At 43.3% G+C, this 20,647-nt stretch overlaps 1 protein-coding gene across 2 annotated transcripts in view; it reads left to right on the top strand.

Annotated features, from left to right (window-relative positions):
• Window positions 1-20,291, top strand: part of abcc4 (ATP binding cassette subfamily C member 4 (PEL blood group)) — a 35,965-nt gene extending 15,674 nt beyond the window's left edge. For both annotated transcript variants that reach the window (XM_086125509.1, XM_086125520.1), the window contains 18 exons: window positions 449-545; window positions 1,486-1,686; window positions 1,767-1,904; window positions 5,059-5,096; window positions 6,628-6,731; window positions 6,830-6,976; window positions 8,690-8,769; window positions 13,550-13,700; window positions 13,785-13,904; window positions 13,978-14,088; window positions 14,176-14,276; window positions 14,898-15,089; window positions 15,166-15,321; window positions 17,523-17,612; window positions 17,752-17,924; window positions 19,566-19,671; window positions 19,748-19,882; window positions 19,993-20,291. In XM_086125509.1, the coding sequence (XP_085981635.1) occupies window positions 449-545; window positions 1,486-1,686; window positions 1,767-1,904; window positions 5,059-5,096; window positions 6,628-6,731; window positions 6,830-6,976; window positions 8,690-8,769; window positions 13,550-13,700; window positions 13,785-13,904; window positions 13,978-14,088; window positions 14,176-14,276; window positions 14,898-15,089; window positions 15,166-15,321; window positions 17,523-17,612; window positions 17,752-17,924; window positions 19,566-19,671; window positions 19,748-19,882; window positions 19,993-20,082 (2,230 nt within the window). In that variant the 3' untranslated portion in view covers window positions 20,083-20,291. The remainder of the gene's footprint in view (window positions 1-448; window positions 546-1,485; window positions 1,687-1,766; window positions 1,905-5,058; window positions 5,097-6,627; window positions 6,732-6,829; window positions 6,977-8,689; window positions 8,770-13,549; window positions 13,701-13,784; window positions 13,905-13,977; window positions 14,089-14,175; window positions 14,277-14,897; window positions 15,090-15,165; window positions 15,322-17,522; window positions 17,613-17,751; window positions 17,925-19,565; window positions 19,672-19,747; window positions 19,883-19,992) is intronic.
• Window positions 20,292-20,647: the final 356 nt, after the last annotated feature.

Raw genomic sequence — 20,647 nt, 5'->3', positions numbered from 1 at the left:
TTCTGTTTTTTTCCAAGTCGACATGACTTTTTCAGGCTAAAACTTGCTCCGATCAATTCGCCAACTAGGTTTTCACAGTTTTCTAGTTTGTTAAAAAGAACCCAGTAAAAAGAATATATATAAAATTCTTTACAATTTTGGGGGTGCTATCATTCTCTTTCGCACCCCGAAAAATGGACTAGATATGCCTATAATTCTATCAGTCTTTGGAGAGACAAAGTAACGTGTAGAACTGCACACAGATCGAAATGAAACTGGAGCAGTAGAGATAAAGGAATATGAAGAAAGACAGGAAGAGGTGCGGTGCTGTTCCTGACGTGCTGACAATGGCTCTTTTTGATCCACTCTTCCTCTTAAATAACAGCAGTGTTACATGACACAAACACAGAGACTCTGGTCCAGGAAATATCGATGCTATTTTATTGTCGACCATTTATTGTCAACCCAGGTGCATCTGTGGCGTGCTGAAGAGCAAACCTCGCATCTTGGTCACCCACCAACTACAGTACCTGAAGGGAGCAGATCAGATTGTGGTCCTCAAAGAGGTCTGTGCATTCAAATGGTTTTTTGCCCACAACCCTTAAAGGTCAGATTCCACAGATTTCTCAGAGGCCGTTAACATTCATATTCTTTCTGGTAATATGTTTTATAATACATACACGTCACTTCCTGCAAGTTGTCAACCACAGTTCGATGAAAACTAGGTTTTAATTACTCATTACGAAACCTACTGGAAGATTGAGGCATCGTGGCTGGAGTTACTCAAGCCACTGCTAGGCTTACTGGGAGTGACGTTTTTGTAGCCGACCAGCACGAAACACCAGAGATTTTTTTTTTTTGCCACTCTTTTCACCATCGGTGCAACCAACTGCCACACAATGAATGAACCACTGCTTAAGTGCTAAAGCTCAAGGAGAGCAACTGAACACGAAGAGCACAGAACCGCATGTCACAGTAGTCACTAAATTGTTTGTCCTCTGACGTCACAGCTCCGGAAGTACCCGAGGACGAGAAGGTGCGAGATTCAAACCGCAGACAACCTATTCTGAATTGTATTTGATGTTTAAATGTCTACCAACCATCTAATTACTTTTTAATGACACTTATGCACTGTAAAGGGGGTCTAGAGGTCTCAAGAAAAACTCTTCAGTCTTTGGTCTCTGACCTTTGAAGGTGAAATCAAGTCAAGAACATTTCTTCACAATTTGTGTTCCATGCGCCAACCATCACACATGAATGAATCATGAATCGGTATATCTTTGCATGGTTCTTGCAGTTCAGACAATAGGTACGTACTACAAAGTTCCCTTGGTAGCCTAAAAGTGTATTTAGTAGCAACAGATCCAGTAGGTGTCAAGTGTGCATATGGCACACTAGCCATGTTTTGTATGGCTCCCACTCTTGCCCCCAAGCATGTATGACACTTCCAAAACTGGCATGCTTGTACAATTACAAATAAGTTACATTGATCTATACATGTTCCAGGGTCACATGGTGGCCAAGGGTACATACACAGAGCTACAACGGTCCGGACTGGATTTCACCTCACTCCTGAAGAAGGATGAGGAGGAGGAACCCCATCAGTCTCCCACAGACTTCTCCCCCCGAAGCCGAACTTTGTCCCAGAACTCAGTGCGGTCTCAGGCCTCTTCCGGGCACTCGGTCCAGGATGGAGAACATTTAGAAGTGCGTACAATGATTGTCTTTGCAAAAACGTCTGTAATGGTGAAACCTCAGATGCAACACAACTGTTCTTTCATACCTAGGCTGAGCCAGTGCACACGGTGGCAGAGGAGAGTCGCGCACAGGGATCCATCGGATTGAATATATACATCAAGTACCTGCGGGCTGGTGCCAGCGTTTTGGTTGTGGTCATTGCGTTGCTCCTGAACATTCTGGCTCAGGTAAGCAAAAGCAAAGCTGCTTAGTCACACTTACAGGACCACAAATGGAAATATTTTTTGAAAAACATTGTGGAATTTATTTTTATCTCAGTACAGTTCTGCGAGTCACTGATGGTGTAGTGATACACTTGACTGACTTTGGTGCAGGCAGCAATCAGTCTATACTGTAGTTTGCCTTTTGCCTGAAGTCAGTTGGGGATAGGCTGTCATTCAATCACGACCAGGGCTTGACAATAACAGTCGCCAACCCACCAAATCCAAGTGTATTTCACCACTGGCGAGTAAGTCCGTCACTCTCATTAGCCACTTTGGCGGGTTGAATTTTACAAACCCAGTTCCGATGACGTTGGGATATTGTGTTAAACATAAATGAAAACCAAATACAGTGTCTTTGTAGTGTATTCAATTCAATATAGGTTGAACCTCATTTGCAGATCATTGTATTCTGTTCTTATTTATGTTTGACATGACATCATAACTTCATTAATATTGGGTTTGTAATTATAGTTTTCTCAAACGGCATCCGTAATATTAAACCGATTGCAATGTGAGTCTTTGGCACTACAACTCCCATGCGCGTTACCTGCACACAGTTATTGCTCAGTGGTCCATTTGTGAACCTTTTTGTTGGCGTCACTGCAAATAGGGACTCAGAAAGAACAGCTGTGACAAGATGGAGGAGATGCATATTGTGTTCAGGACAAGCTATTAAAACTTGAAACAATTAGAACAATGAAATGTACCAGGTCATTAGGACTGGTTATTGATTCAGATTTCCAAAATCGATTCGATCCTATTCACAATGGCCCGATTCGATTCGAGTTACGATTCACTTGGTTTAATTTTTAAATTCCAACAGGGCAGGCTGTGTAAATAAAGTGGCAAAATCACACTGTAAACTCATGACATTCACATTCCTGTGACTCTCACAAAGTTTCAGTGTATCGCTCTCTTTATGTTTTTAAAACCAAAAAAACACAACTGGACATCTTCCGTCAAGCTTATGCGCCATGTGGCTTTGGTTTTCTATTCTCGCAGTGAGATCTCGCATGACGTGAGAAGTTACTTGAATACATGGGAAAAAGATATTTAAAGGCTCGATTTATGGGTTTTTGAATCCAACATCCGTCTAAGAAAATGAAAATCGATTTGATTCGGGGTTTTTTTTTTTTTTACCCAGCCCTATTGGTCATAGAGGGTGCATCGCGGGGTTTATGTGGCAGGTGAAGTCTCAGGCTGAAAAGGTTAAGAGCTAACAGCTTTGTCACTTTTCAGTTGTATAATTGTACTTTCTCTTTATGCTGTTACATATTGTGTCCAGCAAAGGCCTTTCATCTGCGGCATTGTGGGGAAAAGGCTTAGTTCGGCAGTGTAAAGCTGCGGAGACACACTGTGTTTTACTTTATTATCTGTTTGTGTTAGTGATTATAGGAGTCTTCAGTAGCACAATGGCCTAATGTGGATTACTAACACTCTGAATAAAACTGTCATTGTTACTAGGTTGAGAGAACAATTAGGGGCTTGGTTATGTCTGGGTCAAGAGCTAAGAGCCATGTCTGTTTTATGTCAGTTGTACTTTTTTTCAATTTCCAGCAAGGGGCTTTCATCTTGGGCATTGTGGGGAAAAATGGCTCAGTCAGTCGAGTTGTGAGTTGTGAAGACACCCGGTTCTCTCACCGTGTCTTACTGTATGTTTATTGTCTGTCTGTTTATTAGTGATTAAAGCAGTCTTCAAAAGCATGAATGGACTCAAGCGGATTACGAACAACCTGGATAAAACACAGTAGATGCGCGTAAGCCAGGACTCAAAGCGAACTGCACTAACACAGGCTCTCATGAAGTTGGCAGTTTGACAACGCTGCTCCCAAATCACGTACATACTTTGGGTAAGAAAGGTAGACCTTTCACAAATTAAGTGTGAATGTGTGACTAAATCTAATGTTCCATGTATTAAAAAAACAAACATTGGGTTTGTGGAGTCTCGAGGTTTTTGCAAAAAAAATAAAATAAAATACAGACTAATCCAAAAAAATACCGGACAAAACAGAGATTAGGACAGGGCTGACAGTTTATATTTCGCGGCCGAAAGGAAAAGAAAATGTAAGATTAAAGAAGCATTCTTTCTTCTTTCTACCCACAATCTTGCTGCTGTAGACTGTAAATTTCCCCAGTGTGGGACAAATAAAATCTTATCTGATCTGATCTTATCTTATCTTATATCGCCCGCATCGGGTCAAAACCTCATAAGTCACAATTTGTTACATGTCATATTTTTTCAAAAATCTATACTCAGTCCACACGTGCGGGTGTCTTTTTTTTTAGTTATTGATCAATCTTTAGTGTTGAAAATAGCTTACTCTCTTTGATGATGCAATGTGAATGTTTGAACAAACATGTCCTTTTAGCGTCTTTAGAAAAGTATTCGGACCGATGGCAGCAATATTTTCAAGTACAACCAGATAAATAGTGTTATAAAACTGAATTTGTGATGGTGACCTCAAACATTTGTGGTCTTGATTAGCGAGCGCACATGGGTCTTTTACATTTAAAAAGGTTGTTAATCTAGTTGTAGTAAACTGTCGTAAATATCGTCAGCTTTAATCATACTGTGTTAAACATAACCTGATTTACAGTATGTTGAATGCCACGTGACCAAACCCGAATGCATGATCCTTTGAACCCAAACCTGTTTATAGTTTTCTTTATGGCTGGTGTCCTGATAACGAATATGATCATCTTTGGCAGCTCTCCAAGAAAGACAAACAAAAAACTGTGTAGATGTGGGGTCATTCTACAATCCCTTTGTCTCCTGCCATTGAGCTCCGCAGGTCACCATAAGAAAGTGCTTTGAGCTGATTTATGGACTGTGGACGCTTGTTGCATAATACCTATTATTCAACAAACAAAATTGTTGCTAGTGAAAATGTTGAGCGGCAAATAACTCTGGAAACCTCTTGCCACAGTGCCTGGTGAGCAGAAAAGTTAACGTCAAGCCCTGCTCGTGACTCTGAAAAGTTTAAGCAGTCTGGAAAATAAATGAATGGATGATGGATTGAATTCTGGAATTTTGACAAACATAAAGAGTACCGGTAGTCTGAAATCTGAAAATAGTTATGTCTGAAATGCACTGAAACACTAACACAGCATTTTGCAGGTGGCATACATTGTGCAGGACTGGTGGCTGGCTTACTGGTAAGTAGAAGGTCCACACCTTCCCAACGGGGATTTGTTTGTTTTGTGGCAACACTGGACATTGAAGCCCATGTGAAAGACACCGCTAGTTTACTTAAGATAAGATAAGAAAACCTTTATTAGTCTCGCAATGTAGAAATTCCCAATTCACAGCAGCAAAGTTATAAGTAGAACAACAAAATATAGGAGCTGCTGGAAAGGCAGCCACTCTCGCGGCGCCATTTTGAAGTCAAAATAACAAAAATAACACAACACAACACATAGGACACAGACAGTCGTGCAATCTTCACCACTTTTCTGCATACACTTTGTTGTCTGAAGCAGTTATAGATGAAAGAGGAGAGGATCAAAGTGTCCTTTCACCAGTGGATCAGAGACGTCATGCTGAAAATGTGCACACGTCTGCTACAAGCTAAGTTTTGAAAGCAAACACGAAGCTGTAGCGTCCATCGACGAAAAGAGATTAGTTCACTTCTCCTGTCCCACGTAATCCGCTTCAAACTCCAAGCCGCGACTCCCAGTTCCAAATCCGCATCGGCGCTCCGCGCTAACGCTCCTTTCTTCTCATCGTCGGCTCCTCAAGACTTACATCCATCCAGCTGCAGACCGTTCAACAGCACCGATCTCTCCGCTGAACAAAGCGGGGCTGTGAAAAATGCTGCCCATTACAGGCGCAAGACACAAGCGCCCCGGGACTGTCCAGCAACGACAGTCAAATGGCGCCGACATTCCTCCCAGTCAAAAACAGTGCTGGTATACCCATGCTGCCGAGAAGGCGCAACCACCGAGCACAGAGTCTCCTCCTTGATGAATGTCGTGGGCAAAAAATGTTGAAAAAAGTCCACATCAGGTCCACACGACGTAACAACAAACACAAAGTGACAAAACAAATACAAAAACAACAAAAAAAGCAAGGCTCATGAGAGCACTTGCTGACGGCTGCCTACCCGGGCGCCATCTTGACTTCAAAGACTTCTCAACAGTTTCAATGTTTGAAACAACAGATCTGAAACTGGATTTGCTATCAGTATAATCCAATTCACATGAACACCAGCGCTTGCAGGCAAGAGGTCAAGTTGTTACCCATTGTACAATGGCAAATGTACTCTGTACTGTTTGCAGTTTGGCATTTGTGTCATTCAACTTATACTTTCTCATGTGCCTAGTACACAGTCCATTCATCCACCCGTTTTCCGAACCGCTTATCTTCACGAGGATCGCGGGCTTGCTGGAGCCTATCCCAGCTGTTTTCGGGCAGAGGCGGGGGTACACTCTGAGCTGGGTGCCAGCCAATCGCAATAGTATACGGCCAACATTCGATAATAGCATTATGAAAATCAGAAAATCAAGTTTCATCAATCTGTAAAACAACTGGGACTGTTTGGCATTCACACAAGCAAAGGCGGACCTGTGTACATAACGTCAATACATACATCTGGACCAGCTTACAGCACAGTCACTGGCAAATCTTAAGTGAGAAAGTTAGCCAAACAGCAACCGTAATGTGTTCACATGTGACTGATGTGATCAGGGCTGAGGAGCAAGGCAAACTGGACATCAACAGCACCGTGGAGCACAATGTCACCCAAGTTGACAAAGAGCTGGACCTTGAATTCTACTTGGGCATATATGGAGGTGACCTGTACACGGAGTCGGCTTTTTTGCACACATGCACACTTTGCTTGTTGCAAAACTACAAGGTGGAACTCTGTGCCTCTGCTGCCATTTCACAGGTTTGACCGCAGCCACCATCATTTTTGGTTTTGTGAGGACTTTGCTGATGTTCAACGTGCTGGTCAGAAGTACACAGGCCCTACACAACAGCATGTTTAACGCCATCCTTCGCACACACGTGCGCTTCTTTGACGTCAACCCCATTGGTGAGTAAGTGTCCCTGAGCAAGAGAATAATCTTGTCTGCGGGTTTATGAGATCTTTCGACTGAGCTACTATTCGCTCCCTTCCTGATATCTGTGTTTTTTAAACCTAGACTACATGTAAATGTTTTGCATCATTGAACACATTTTAATATCATAAATATAGCCGAAGTACACTTCTAATATTGATTTTATTTATAAAAGTTTTTTTTTTTTAATCTAAACCCATCTGGCTCTTTGATAAGCGAACCCTTGCCCTCTGCATTATTAATTCATGAGCTAACTGTTGTTAATCCTAATTTTTGGAACGCGGCGTTCAAAATCACTGGCGAACTCAAGTCCTAGGAAGCAAGCACTTGAAGACTCCCTTCCAGCCTGATAGGTGTCTATGTGTGCTGTAGCTGTGCTGCAGCCAAGGGGATGATTTTAAATGTCTGATGATGATGATACTAACAGTGCCTTCAATTAATCAATTAATTGATTAATCGATTAATTGATTCAGCGGGTTTGATGCACACTGTTGTCATATTTCTGAATGAAGTTCGATGACATCCACCACACATATCGGCAGAGTTCTGAATTGGTCTGCCTGCTTTTGATCAAATTCACCAAAATCGTCTTAAACTACCTGCACTATTATGGTAACAACAGGCATAAAATTTACTCTTTGCCAACAAAGTGTCAGGTTTGCCGGGGGTGTGTCAAAGGAAGCACTCAGTACACCAGAACACTCGGCTTGTCGTGTAGCTGGCGGCAAATTACCAAGCTTACTAATTTAGGCTTGCGCCGGCACGAAAAGCTTGATGCGTCCGTTCTTTTGTTCGAGTGCACCTTTGCCGTAATGACTTCAGAGCCCTAAGAGTGCAATGACAGTTTAAGGATTAGGTCACAAAAGAATCCAGAATGTCAACCAAAGAACAGCAAGCCTCAGTGGCTTCATTTAAGATAAGTGCCCATGAGGACCTCAACAGTCAATAACAGTGGGCAAGTGTTGATAACTGATTGATTAGACCACTTGCTGCGATTAATGGAGCGAGTCTTTGTCATATTCAAATTGGTTTGATGATCTGAATTTGTCTGGAAAAAAAGTGAAAAATGTTCAATAAATTCTGAAATTGGAAAGCCGCAATATCTTTTCATGGCATTGTAGCTAGCTATGTCATATAAAAATATTGTGTCACCATATTAATGTGGCACAATGAAAGATGCCACAAGTGTTCTATAACAAAGCGGAGGATTACAATATACAGAAGCAAAGTAAAACAATGTTACTTTTTTCCTTGGCACAAGTTGGTGTTGCAACATTGTTGCGTGACCAATTTCAGTTCACCAAACAGACTGCGTTGTCTGGCTCCGTCCTTTAGGTATGTTTCGGTATGTTTATTTTTGGTGCACCAAAGGGGTGCCAAATAGAGTGACAGTAATGTTCAGTTTGATTTAAGGTTTCTTTTTTAATGTTTCGTCCTTGGTGGCACAAGTCTCACCCCCGGACTTTTTCACCCAATCACACTTGCTTATCATTTCACATTCGGACGGCAGATAGAAATGATAAAATTAACACCAGTTCACAGAACACAACTGCACGGTCTCGACGACATTATATCATAAGAGTATACAGTGAAAAAACTGACAAGAAGAGGGAATGCTGTGCAGTAATGTATTTACTAAACTCTACTGCTTAGTATTAATGGGACTTTTGTGTCCTGTTTGATCTCAGGCAGAGTTTTAAACCGTTTTTCGAAGGACATTGGCCAACTGGATTCCATCATGCCGTGGACCTTTGTTGACTTCATTCAGGTATGAAATCATGAGTTAACAATCAAGTCAACCAAGTGATGTCTACAAACACCCACCTTCAGCTAAATGAAAGAAAAATATAGAATAAAATAGAATGTTATTGTCACTGTCACGGGAACAATGAATAAAGTGGTACCTCTACTTACGAACATCTCTTCATACGAAATTCTGAGTTCCGAAACGTCTCAACAGGAAAATATTGCCTCTTGTTACAAAAGAAATGCCAAGATACGAACGGTAAAAATAAATTATGGGCTGCTACTCGCAGCTCCGAATTTCCTGAACGCAACATACTTAAAGCTGCTCTGCCATTGGCAATTACTGAGCATCATCCTGGCATCCCATTGGCTAAGAGGGGCCTCTACCATACGAATCTGTGTGTATAGATAGGTGTTCGGGCTATGAGGTGTTCCGATAGTTTTACGTAAATGTGAATCACCCATTATGCACAACTCTCATTTATTGTGCAATAATCTAATTGTAACGTGTTTATTGCATATTTTGATGCATTTTATGCTTTAAAAAACATTTATGTCTGAATTTGGGAGGGCGAGGGTGGTTGGAACGAATTAGGAACATGGAAAACATATCTCTATTTAGAAAATCTTCTAGTTTAGAAATTTCTTCCAGAACCAATTAATTCCATAAGCATAGGTACCACTGTATCAGTGAGGCATCTCACAATTTGAAGCATCTCGTTGAAAAGAATATAAGCACACACTTATTTACACAACAATTGTCACATAACTTCCATTCTCCAAGCCCGGTCCTGCTACTCAATCAAAAAGAATTGCTCTGTACTACTGTAAAAATAAAAAAAGGCTTAGGTGTTTAGAAAAAGAAGTGTCTATTGCAACTCACCTTCAAAGCAATTCTACGAGTAGCAGCCTGCAATAGTATTTATACCAATTCTAATGAAGTTGGGACATTGTGGAGGGTGTTCATAAAAACAGAATAAAATGGTTTGCAAATCCTTTTCAACATACTGCATGCTCAATGGAATACGCTACAAAGACAAGATATCTCATGTTGAAAATGATAAACTTATCTATCTATTTCACAGCTTTTCACTCATTTTGAATTTGATGCCTACAAGACATTCCAAAAGAGCTGCGACGAGCATGTTTACCACAATACATCACTTTTCTTTTTAGGAACACTCAATAAGCATTTGGGAACTGAGGGCACTAAATGTTGAGGTTTTGTCGCTGGAATGCTTTCCCTTTCTTGCCTGATGTCAGATGTTCAACGATCCAGGTTGTCCATTGTCACATTTTGTGTTCCATAATGCGCCACACATTTTCAATGGTAGGCAGGTTTGGACTTTGATGTCACCAGGAACCGCCTAAGTGGGCTTTAGATGAGCCAGTAGATTAGTGGGTTCCCCATCTCGTCTGTCCTCAGCAGCTGACACCTTCATTGCTTAGTTGAACTAAGTTGTTCAAGAGAAAAAAAATAATTACGTTTGGAATGATCAGGGGTGGCACGGTGAGTAACTGGTTAGTACATCTGCCTCACAATGCAGAGCTGCAGTGTTTGATTCCAGGCCCCGGCTTTCCTTTGTGGAGTTTGTATGTTCTCCCCGGGCCTGTGTGGGTTTTCTCCGTGTGCTCCGGTTTCCTCCCACATTCCAAAAACATGTATGGCAGGCTGATTGGGCGCTCTAAATTGTCCCTCGGTGTGAGTGTGGGCGCGGATGGTTGTTCGTCTCTGTGTGCCCTGCGATTGGCTGGCAACTGATTCAGGGTGTCCCCCGCCTACTGCCCGAAGACGGCTGGGATAGGCTCCAGCACCCCCCGCGACCCTAGTGAGGATCAAGCGGTTCGGAAAATGGATGGATGGATGGATGATCAGGGGTGGCACGGTGAGTAACTGGTTAGTACATCTGCCTCACAATGCAGAGCTGCAGTGTTTGATTCCAAGCCCCGGCTTTCCTTTGTGGAGTTTGTATGTTCTCCCTGTGCCTGTGTGGGTTTTCTCGAGGTACTCTGGTTTCCTCCCACATCCCAAAAACATTCACGGCAGGTAGATTGGGCACTTCGAATTGTCCCTAGGCGTGATTGTGAGCGTGAATGGTTGTTTGTCTATGCGTGCCCTGCACTCGGCTGGTAACCAGTCCCCACCTACTACCCGAAGGCAGCTGTAATAGGCTCCAGCTTGTCTGCGACTGGGTGGAAGGATCAGTTACAGATCAAAAAACAAACAGGCATAAATTGAGGCTAGAGGCCAAGGGCTGATCTGGTAACAATAGGATTTATTCCAAGCTGAACAAATATTGAGATTTCTGTCCCATACTGTATACGGTAATTATATACCTTCAATATCCTAACTTTTAATGGTGTCTCTATTTGGACTTAACAATTTATAATGGTGTTGATTTTCTGGCAATGAGTCCCTGTACATAAGCATGTCCATATTTGGATTTTCCACTTTTGTTATTGTGTCGATTTCCTAGCAAAGTGGGTGTGTGAAGTGGAGTTTGGGGACCATTCTCTATCTACAGTTGTCTCTTCCTAAATGCCAATCTTGCTGATGACGTGTATGCTCTGTTTTGTGTCTACTGGTGTCACAGTTGCGGCCTGCTGATTACTTGAGTGGCAGTGGTCTTCATTTGAGACATTGTACCTGTTGCAACATTTGCAGAATTCGGCCTTGGCCTTGTCTTGCTGGAATAAGCAGGGACATCCCGAAAAAAGATGTTGCTTGGCTGGTAGTACACGTTTCTCCAAAACCTATATGTACCTTTCGGCATTCCAGGTGCCTTACCAGATGTGTAAGTTGCACATGTCAAGGGCACTCACACAGCCCCAGACCATCACAGATGCTGGCTTTTGAACTTTGTGTCTCTAACAGTCCGGATGGTCCTTTTCCTCTTTGGATTGGAGGACACAGTGTCCATGATTTCCAAAAACTATTTGAAATGTGTCATAAGAGCACAGCACGCTTTTCCCCTTGTCACAATGATGCCTGTATTTAATGTAGTTCAGCCTAAGCAATCGAAGGTCACGATCATGTCGGCTTTGTAGCTTCAGTGTAGCCATTTCTTCAGATTCTCATTTGATGATATTACTGTTGTGACTGACAAGAGTTTCACTCTTTGTTCCCTAGATGTTGTTGGAATGCTTTGGTCCTTTACTTGGTCACGCAGGGTTGGGCGTGTTGTTCTATATACAGTATATGCTTGAGTTACTCAGTTACACGTCAGAACGTCAAGCCTACTATACCGTGCTGCATCCAGCCCCGCTTTCCATGTTTTACTTTGAATTTTTGCATATAAAGACTTACTTTGCCACTTTCGTTTCCTGTCTGCTTCTGGGTCCAAATTCCCCTCCACATGTGACAATTATGGATGGCAAATGATGAAACCCCCATTTTTTTCCTCTTTTTGCAACCGTACATTGCTACTTGGTGGCCAGTGCTTGCTATCTGACCACGCCAATGGGCACACTTACATCTTGGGAAAGATTTTGATAAATGTGATTCTCTGTGGAGCGGCCCAGTGGACGAGTGGTTAGCGTGTCAACCTCACAGTGCAGAGTTACCGGGTTCGATTCCAGCTCCGGTTTCCTGTGTGGAGTTTGCATGTTCTCCACGTGCCTGCGTGGGTTCTCTCCGGGTACCCCGGTTTCATCCCACATTCCAAAAACATGCATGGCAGGTTAATGGAATGCTTGAATGTGTCCATAGGTGTTAGTGTGAGTGTGGATGGTTGTTTGTCTCTGTGTGCCCTGCGATTGGCTGGCAACCGGTTCAGGGTGTCCCCGGCCTACTACCCGAAGACAGCTGGGATAGGCTCCAGCATGCCCCGCGACCCTTGTGTGGATAAAGTGGATCGGAAAATGGATGGATGGATTCTGTGGTGCACCGTCCTGCTGTTTCCACACGGTTGCATTACACTGAGGCAATTTGGTGCTCTGCCACCAAACATTCATAATGACCATCAAGCCAAATGTGTTGATGCTATTGAACTGCACACAGAATGGATTTATTTCTTGGCCATTCAGATGTGCGCGTCATTTTGCTTAGCGCAAAAGCAAATTTCCACCGCCCGTCTCTTGATGAATATGTTGTTATTATATTGTTTATCATACCATCCATGGTCAGGGTCTCTTGGAATTACATGCACACCTAGACCAACCCTGCCCAACACATTCATAATAGAAGCAGCAACAAGTCTTTGTAAAAACAATTGTGAATAATGAAGAGATTGTTGTGTCATTGTACTTCTTAGATGTGATTTGAATGAATGAGCCGTCGATCGGCAGTGTGCAAAGTGGTGACGCAGACTTTGATTGGCTGTTATCTAGAGAATCAAGCATGAGATAAAAGTGGACTATGAGAAAGTTAAAGAAAAAAGAAAATGGCATTATCTCCTAAATTAAGCCCAGTAAAATGCTACTTTTCACTTAGATTTGTTCCTGCTTGTATTATGGGAGTGCTTGGCAAGGTTGGTAGATTTGTGCCTTTTATTTTGCAAAAATCCAGACTGCGGTCGGTATGATAAACGAATTAACTTTTTGGCCATGGCTGACCTCAAAATCACCCGAGTTGTGAGGTTACACGTGTGTGCGCACGTGCGTATTTTATGGCCAGCCCTTACTGAGTCGTCGTGTCAACCTGGCCACACCACTAAAAATTTCTGGCTCCTCCGCTGATCAGCCCCTTACATCCCAGCCCAGTGAATTTCATGCATGTTAGCTGTACACTCATTCTTATTTGTTCGTAAAAAGACATTAGCAGGGAATGTTACGTTGATTCTACTGGCATTCTTTGTTCTCAGGTTTTTCTGCAAATCCTTGGAGTGGTTGCAGTTGCGGTGGGTGTGATCCCCTGGATTCTCCTTCCTGTGCTCCCCCTACTTATTGTCTTCATCTTCCTCCGGCGCTACTTCCTGGAGACTTCCAGAGACATCAAACGTCTGGAGTCCACAAGTGAGTGTCCGCCACAGGGTCTAAATGAGTGCTCACTCGCGTGTCTGAAAAATTGCTAAGATGAGCTCCCCTCCTCTCACGCAGCTCGGAGTCCAGTTTTCTCGCACCTGTCTTCCTCTCTGCAGGGCCTGTGGACTATTCGAGCCTTCAGAGCAGAAGGCCGCTTCCAAAAGACCTTTGACGCCCATCAGGATCTGCACTCAGGTTGTTTGAGAAGAGAGCCATTGTTTGTTGGTGGGACAAACAATGACCATTGTAAAATGTGCTCCTCAAACAGCGGCGTGGTTTCTTTTCCTGACCACGTCTCGCTGGTTTGCCATACGCCTCGATGGCATGTGCTCCATCTTTGTGACAATCACCACCTTTGGCTGCCTGTTGCTCCGTGACCGTAAGGAAGTCTTTGACCATAATACAGCAAGGGTATTGTGTGAGACGGTCAGATGAAAGGCTCTGTGAAATGTGTTTATCCTCTCAGAACTGGACGCCGGCTCTGTGGGTTTGGCTTTGAGCTACTCCATCACTCTGATGGGCATGTTCCAGTGGGGGGTCCGGCAGAGCGCTGAGGTGGAGAACCTGGTACGAGGCTAGGATTGCAGAGTGATGAGCGTTCTGTCATAAATGGCAGTTCTAGACAATCAACAGAGTCAAACAAAACAAAATGGAAGAACTAAATTGAAGGTTGGCTCTTAATCTTAATTGTGGGGGGGGGTTTCAGTGATTTTGCTTTCTTTTTTGAGCCAAAATTTGAAATATGAGCAAGCTTCAGATACGGTGCCGCTCGAGTGAAGTGGAGCGGAAAAAAATGGAACAATGAATGTACCGTGATGATGATCCTGTATGTAGGCAAGGCGAGCTACCTATTTGGCATGGATTTATGTTTATGACAAAATTAGCCCCAACTCCCAGTAAATTCACGTCAAATTTAAAATATTTCTCAAATTTCCCAGCGTAAACTCCCATAGAAATTGACCATAAACTACCTGGGAATTTACTGGAAATGTTCCACTCCTTTCTAACCCCCGTATAAGTGAATGAAATCAATTTTTCAAGTCTGTCAGTCGATTAACTCATTCAGTACCAGGCAATTCTGGACTAAGTCTGAAAAGACGTTTAAAAACTTCTTTGGGAGTGAATGAGTTAAGATTATGGTTGTGTGAGGTGGTATCAAAAATGTGCATGTGGTCAACCTGTTAACAGATGACATCGGTGGAGCGTGTGATGGAATACACCGAACTGGAGAGTGAAGCCCCCTGGGAAACCAAAAAGAGACCTCCCCCTGGTTGGCCCAGCAAAGGTCTGGTGACCTTTGACGGGGTCAGTTTTTCCTATAGCGCTGATGGCCCCAGAGTTTTGGACAACTTGAAAGTGACATTCCAACCCAAAGAGAAGGTCAGAGATATTATTGTCACAACATGATATCAATGATGGCTGAAAAAGCTGCTTTGATGTTTATTCCTGACATCAGGTGGGCATCGTGGGTCGAACAGGCGCTGGGAAAAGCTCCCTGGTGTCAGCCCTGTTCCGCCTGGCCGAACCCGAAGGAAAGATCTACATCGATGGTGTGTTGACTTCTGAGCTGGGACTTCACGACATTCGTCAGAAGATGTCAATCATTCCTCAGGTGAGATGGCAGCCGACATCCTCGCTTGAATCCGATGACAGTCAACAGTCAATAGTTCAGGATTTTTCATGAAAGTTCATTTTTATTTCGTTTTGAGTTTGTTTTTTGTTTTGTTTTTTCAAATTTGGTTATTTTGATTTGTTAACAGAGTGCGTTCATTTTTTTTTTAACCCTGGAAAACCCAAGAACCGTTTTCTTCTTTGGAAAATGAGGAATTTAAAATTAAATGCCTGCTATATGTTCACTGAACACCAAAGTATATGTTTTTTCAAATATTTAATGCTTGAATCCTAATTTTTTGACCCTTTGGGATTTAAGGGTAGCATTTGAGTAGCAGAATTTATGAGGATCAAATTTGACCCCGTGGGTTCTCCAGGGTTAATCCGTTTCTTTCAAAAATGTTTCAGTTTAGTTTAATTTGTATTAGATTTAGTATCAGTCTTCTTTTTTAAATTTGGTGTACTTCTTGTGAGCAATGTGGGAAAAAAGTGTCACAGAACATTTTAAAAACAACCATCCACAACAGAGGTGGGCAAACTACGGCCCGCAGGCCGAATCCGGCCCGTTGGTCTTTTTAATCCGGCCCGCCGAAGGCTGGTACATACTTAAGGGTCGATTTAAAGTCATTTCATTTGTACTTGTAATGACAGTCATTTCAACCCCAGGTGGCGCAGTTAGTTGAAGTACCAGAGCACAGGGAGGGAGGGGGAGACGATATGGAAGCCCGAAGTAGCGGCAACTCAAGGAACTCCTGCTTGATATGACAATACAACACAATACAATCGGAATAAGTGTGTCCGCGCCGCTATTTTCTATCATTGGATCCAAAACATGCAAGTGACTCTTCATTGCAGTGAGTAACTGGAATTGCAAAGGGTTTTACGTCCTGTAGATCATGGCATCCAAATGAAGAGGAACAGTAATAGCCGCGGAAGAGAAAGTGAATTGTATCTGATTAAACGAAGCGGGTTACAAAGTACGAAACATTCAGGAGACGCTTGGAGTCTGAAAGACTCAAATCTACGAGACTTTGAAAAACGAGGAAGCGATTCTTGCTCAGTGGCGATTCTGGCTATTTCCATACTCAGAGTGAATTGTTTGCGGCTCAACAGACAGTCGAGTAAATGAAGGTTTGCTGGAATGGTTTGACTGTTATCGTGCTAAAAACTTTACGCAAACTGGACCGCTAATAAGAGAGGAAGCGAGTTCCATAGTGCTATGGGCTTCGAAGCGTCCCGTGGCTGGCTTCAAAAGTTCGTTGCGCCGACATCAGTTGAGCAACGCTGTTTTGTGTGGTGATCGAGGGGAGGTCAAGTTTGAGACAGTGAGTGAATGGAAAGAAAGCCACCAGGTCTTTTACTCGTGTCATTTTGTAGCAAATAGTCCTAACTTTTGTTATATTTTGTCAAATACCTGGACTGTATGCTGCAGTTTTTGGGCAATGTATTGTTGCACTTTGTTGCTTGTGTTGTCACACACGTTCTTAACATCCTTGGACTTTCATACAGGACATATACCATACCCGGAAGCCTGACGTTGAACCTCATCTTAAAATTTATGGTTGTGAAAATAGAGTAGGTCTGCAATATTGTGACCAGTGAAATCTGGTGATTGATTCTAAAGGGAAGAAAATAATGACTCTTGGAACGGGTCAATATTTCACCATTCTTTTGGACCACACTTTCTGAGAATCACCCATGTTCCAACTCTCAACAAGCACGGCTCACATGATTCGTCACCTAGGAGCGACGTCTTTGGGTGGTGCTTTTTTATTGGATAACAGAGCTAGTAAAAGAAACACAACACCCAGACACACACCTTCCTACTTCCTGCTAATGACCATGCAGTAATCAATACATTTAAAATAAGCTCATGTAATAAATTGACAAAGTCGGAAACCAAGGGTGTTTTATTAGTTTTGTAAATGTCAAAAATGTAATTTCAGTTCAGCTTATTAAGAAAAAAACACTAGTTTTTAATTTTATTTTGTTAGCAAAAGTGTTTTTGTTTTCAATTTTAGTTTTTGTGATTTCATTCATTTTTTGTTACCCATAACCATATTAATCTTGGTGTCAAGAAGTGTCTGTCTGAACTTGCAAGCTTTGCGGTAGCTCCCGGTGAGGCAACATGCTCATTTTGTACATTTTGCATTTATAAAGTATATTTGTGTTTGTTTTCTTGTCTTTCGATTCTTTCTTCAGGACCCGGTGCTGTTCACAGGCTCCATGAGAAAAAACCTCGACCCTTTCAACCAACATTCAGAGGAGGAGCTCTGGAATGCACTTCAAGAGGTTCCGTGCATGCAAGCAGATGCAATCATGCAGAATGACACATGACATGAGCACATTTTTCAAATAATTCCATCAGATTAAAACTGTAAACAATCTGGGCTTGGACATGTTGAGAATGTTTCCTCTGTGTGGTTCACAGGTCCAGCTGAAGGGCGTGGTAGAAGAGCTTCCTGGAAAACTGGAAACTGTTCTGGCTGAGTCTGGCTCCAACTTCAGCGTGGGCCAGAGGCAGCTGGTGTGTCTGGCCAGAGCCATCCTGAGGAAGAACCGCATCCTTATTATTGATGAGGCCACTGCCAACGTAGACCCCAGGTAATCAATTTCCAGGGATGTGCGTTCAGCGGAGGCAAGTGAGGCAGTCTAATGCCAGTCGAATGTGCACATTTCCTCTTGAAACACGAGGGCGGGAAGTGAAGCGAGACATGCAGACTGCGCGCCTTGAGTTACAATGGGCACATTAATTGTCGGCCCGGGCAGCCGGCGGGTGCCAACACACAAGAACCGTGGCTGTTTGTCTCTCTATCGCCAGTGACCGTGTCTTATCACACATTTGCCGCACATGCTGTCGAATATAGTTTATGAATGTGTGTGACATATTTAGTGACTCTTACAGCCGGAATAGCGATGCAAAGTGCACGCTGGAGTCTAGGATGTACTGCACCGCTGCCAGCATGTGCAATGCAATGCGTAGAAGAAGCCCATAGACCAAACCTGGGCAAATTACGGCCCGCGGGCCGTATTCGGCCAGCTGGTCTTTTTAATCCAGCCCGCCGATGGTTGGCACAGTACACAATTACGGTTCGATGTCAATGATTGTATTCATTTCATTTGGACTTGTAATGACAGGCATTTCAACGCCAGGTGGCGCAGTTACTTGAAGTTGCAGAGCACAGAGAGGGAGGAGGAGACGGTACGGAAGCCCGCAGTAGTAGCGCTAAATCAAGTAACTCCGCTCGATACGTCAGAATAAGTGTGTCCGCGCCGCTATTTTCAATCATTGATTCCAAAACGACGACATGCAAGTGACTCTTTATTGCAGTGAGTTTTACTGGAATTGCGAACATTTTTACGTCTTGTAGATCATGGCATCCAAACGAAGAGGAACAGTAAGTGAAGTGCATCTGATTAAACGAAGTGGGTTACAAAGTACGAAACATTCAAGAGACGCTTGGAGTCTGAAAGACTCAAATCTACGAGACTTTGAAAAACAAGGAAGCGATTCTTGCTCAGTCCGATTCTGGGTGTTTCCATGCTCAGGGTGAATTGTATGCGGCTCGACGGACAGTCGAATAAATAAACGTTTCCTGAAATGGTTTGACTGTTATCCTGCTAAAAACGTTCCGCAAACTGGACCGCTAATAAGAGAGCAATCGATTTCCATGGCGGTATGGACATCGAAGACTTCGAAGCGTCCCGTGGCTGGCTTCAAAAGTTCGATGCACGACATCCGCTGAGCAACGCTGTCTTGTGTGGTGATTGAGGGGAGGTCAAGTTCGAGACAGTTCGGTACCTCGAACAAGGTTAAGAACCACTGGTCTGGATCAAGGCTCGGCTGGTTGTGGACATGCAAACGGAGCCGCCATCGTGAACCGGGGATTCCAGCCGATTTCTTCCATTCACTTGTATCGAGATGGTTGGCTCCAATAAAGTCATAACTCGTTGAATTCTTTACCTATTTTGGCACAGATTGGTCGGTTAGAAACATGAGACAATTATACTCATGTCGACATATGTCATTGAAGCGACAAGACTGAACTTATCGAGCAAAGCTAAAGAGGGCAAGGAGTACATGGAGCGCTTTATGTTAATAGATCCTGTGGGCTCGAAGCAAACAGTCTCATTTTGCGAGATTTGATTTTTGACACGTGCAAAGAATTCTGACCGACCGTGCTGGGTTCCGCTTGGCAGGCTGAAACGGATGGCGGTTTCACAGCCATTGCAATGTGTTTGCAGGACAGATGAACTGATCCAGAGAACTATCCGAGAGAAGTTCCAGGAATGCACCGTGCTCACCATCGCCCATCGCCTCAACACCATCATAGACAGCGATCGCATCCTGGTGCTGCCTCTTTCAGTCGTCTTCACTCATTCTTTATCCCACACTCGACACAACATACTCACGCGCGTGGCTCCAGGTTCTAGATGCAGGGAGAATCCACGGGTATGATGAGCCATACACGCTTCTCCTGGAGTCCTCTTCTATTTTTCGGAAAATGGTGCAGCAGACCGGCAAGCAGGAGGCTGCGGCCCTGCTGGAGGCAGCTAAAAAGGCAAGTTTCTGTGGAAAGTTTGCGCGCATTTTGGAAGCCGCGACGGCCCACAAGGTGCCCACAAGAAGCATTAGGAAAACCTCGACTAACGCTACATGCGTATCTTTCAGGCTTATGAGAGCAGAAGCCGACCCAACCTGAGGAGCGGTGAGGCGGACGGGCCAGATCGGAGTTTGGTCATCTTTGAGACAGCTCTGTGAGCCGCACACTACATTGGAGAGTGTCCGGGACACGTGTCGATTGTACGGACATGATGAGAACCGCTGCTGTACAAATTGTAGACAGGCATGTATTTATTTTGCATACTCGTTGGGTTTTTTTCCCCACACATAAAAAACGCTGCCTTGTTTTCAATCGGCGGCTGTCATTTTTGAGCGTGTGCTCTTATAAACCAAGAAAACCCCAACAATTGCCAAGTGTGTTCTTGTGAGCATGGTGAGTGTGTTTCCAATTTTGAAGACCAAATGCAAGCAGATTAGCTTTTTAACTTGTTTTTATGGTCATCGTGAGCCTGCCACAGACGAAAACTGCCTGTATTAATCAGGCAATTTATTAGCGGACGATCCAGGTCGAGAGATCATCATCATAATGATCCTATTCTAGCAGTTTCACTTTACAAGGTAAAAAAAAAGGAAAATGTATGCAGTGAAGGGGGGGGGGGTTGTGCAAAACGAAAAAAATAACATTTAAAAGGTTTTAAAATGCGTTGTGAACTATGGTCTCGTGGAAGAAAGTATTGACTCTGTAATTCATGCCAGTTGATCC

This window comes from Hippocampus guttulatus, chromosome 1, assembly GCF_054856545.1.
Source record: "Hippocampus guttulatus isolate MCC_2025c chromosome 1, RoL_Hgut_1.0, whole genome shotgun sequence".
NCBI lineage: Eukaryota > Metazoa > Chordata > Actinopteri > Syngnathiformes > Syngnathidae > Hippocampus > Hippocampus guttulatus.
Note: the sequence above shows the minus strand (reverse complement) of the source record. Positions and strands in the feature narration are given on the sequence as shown.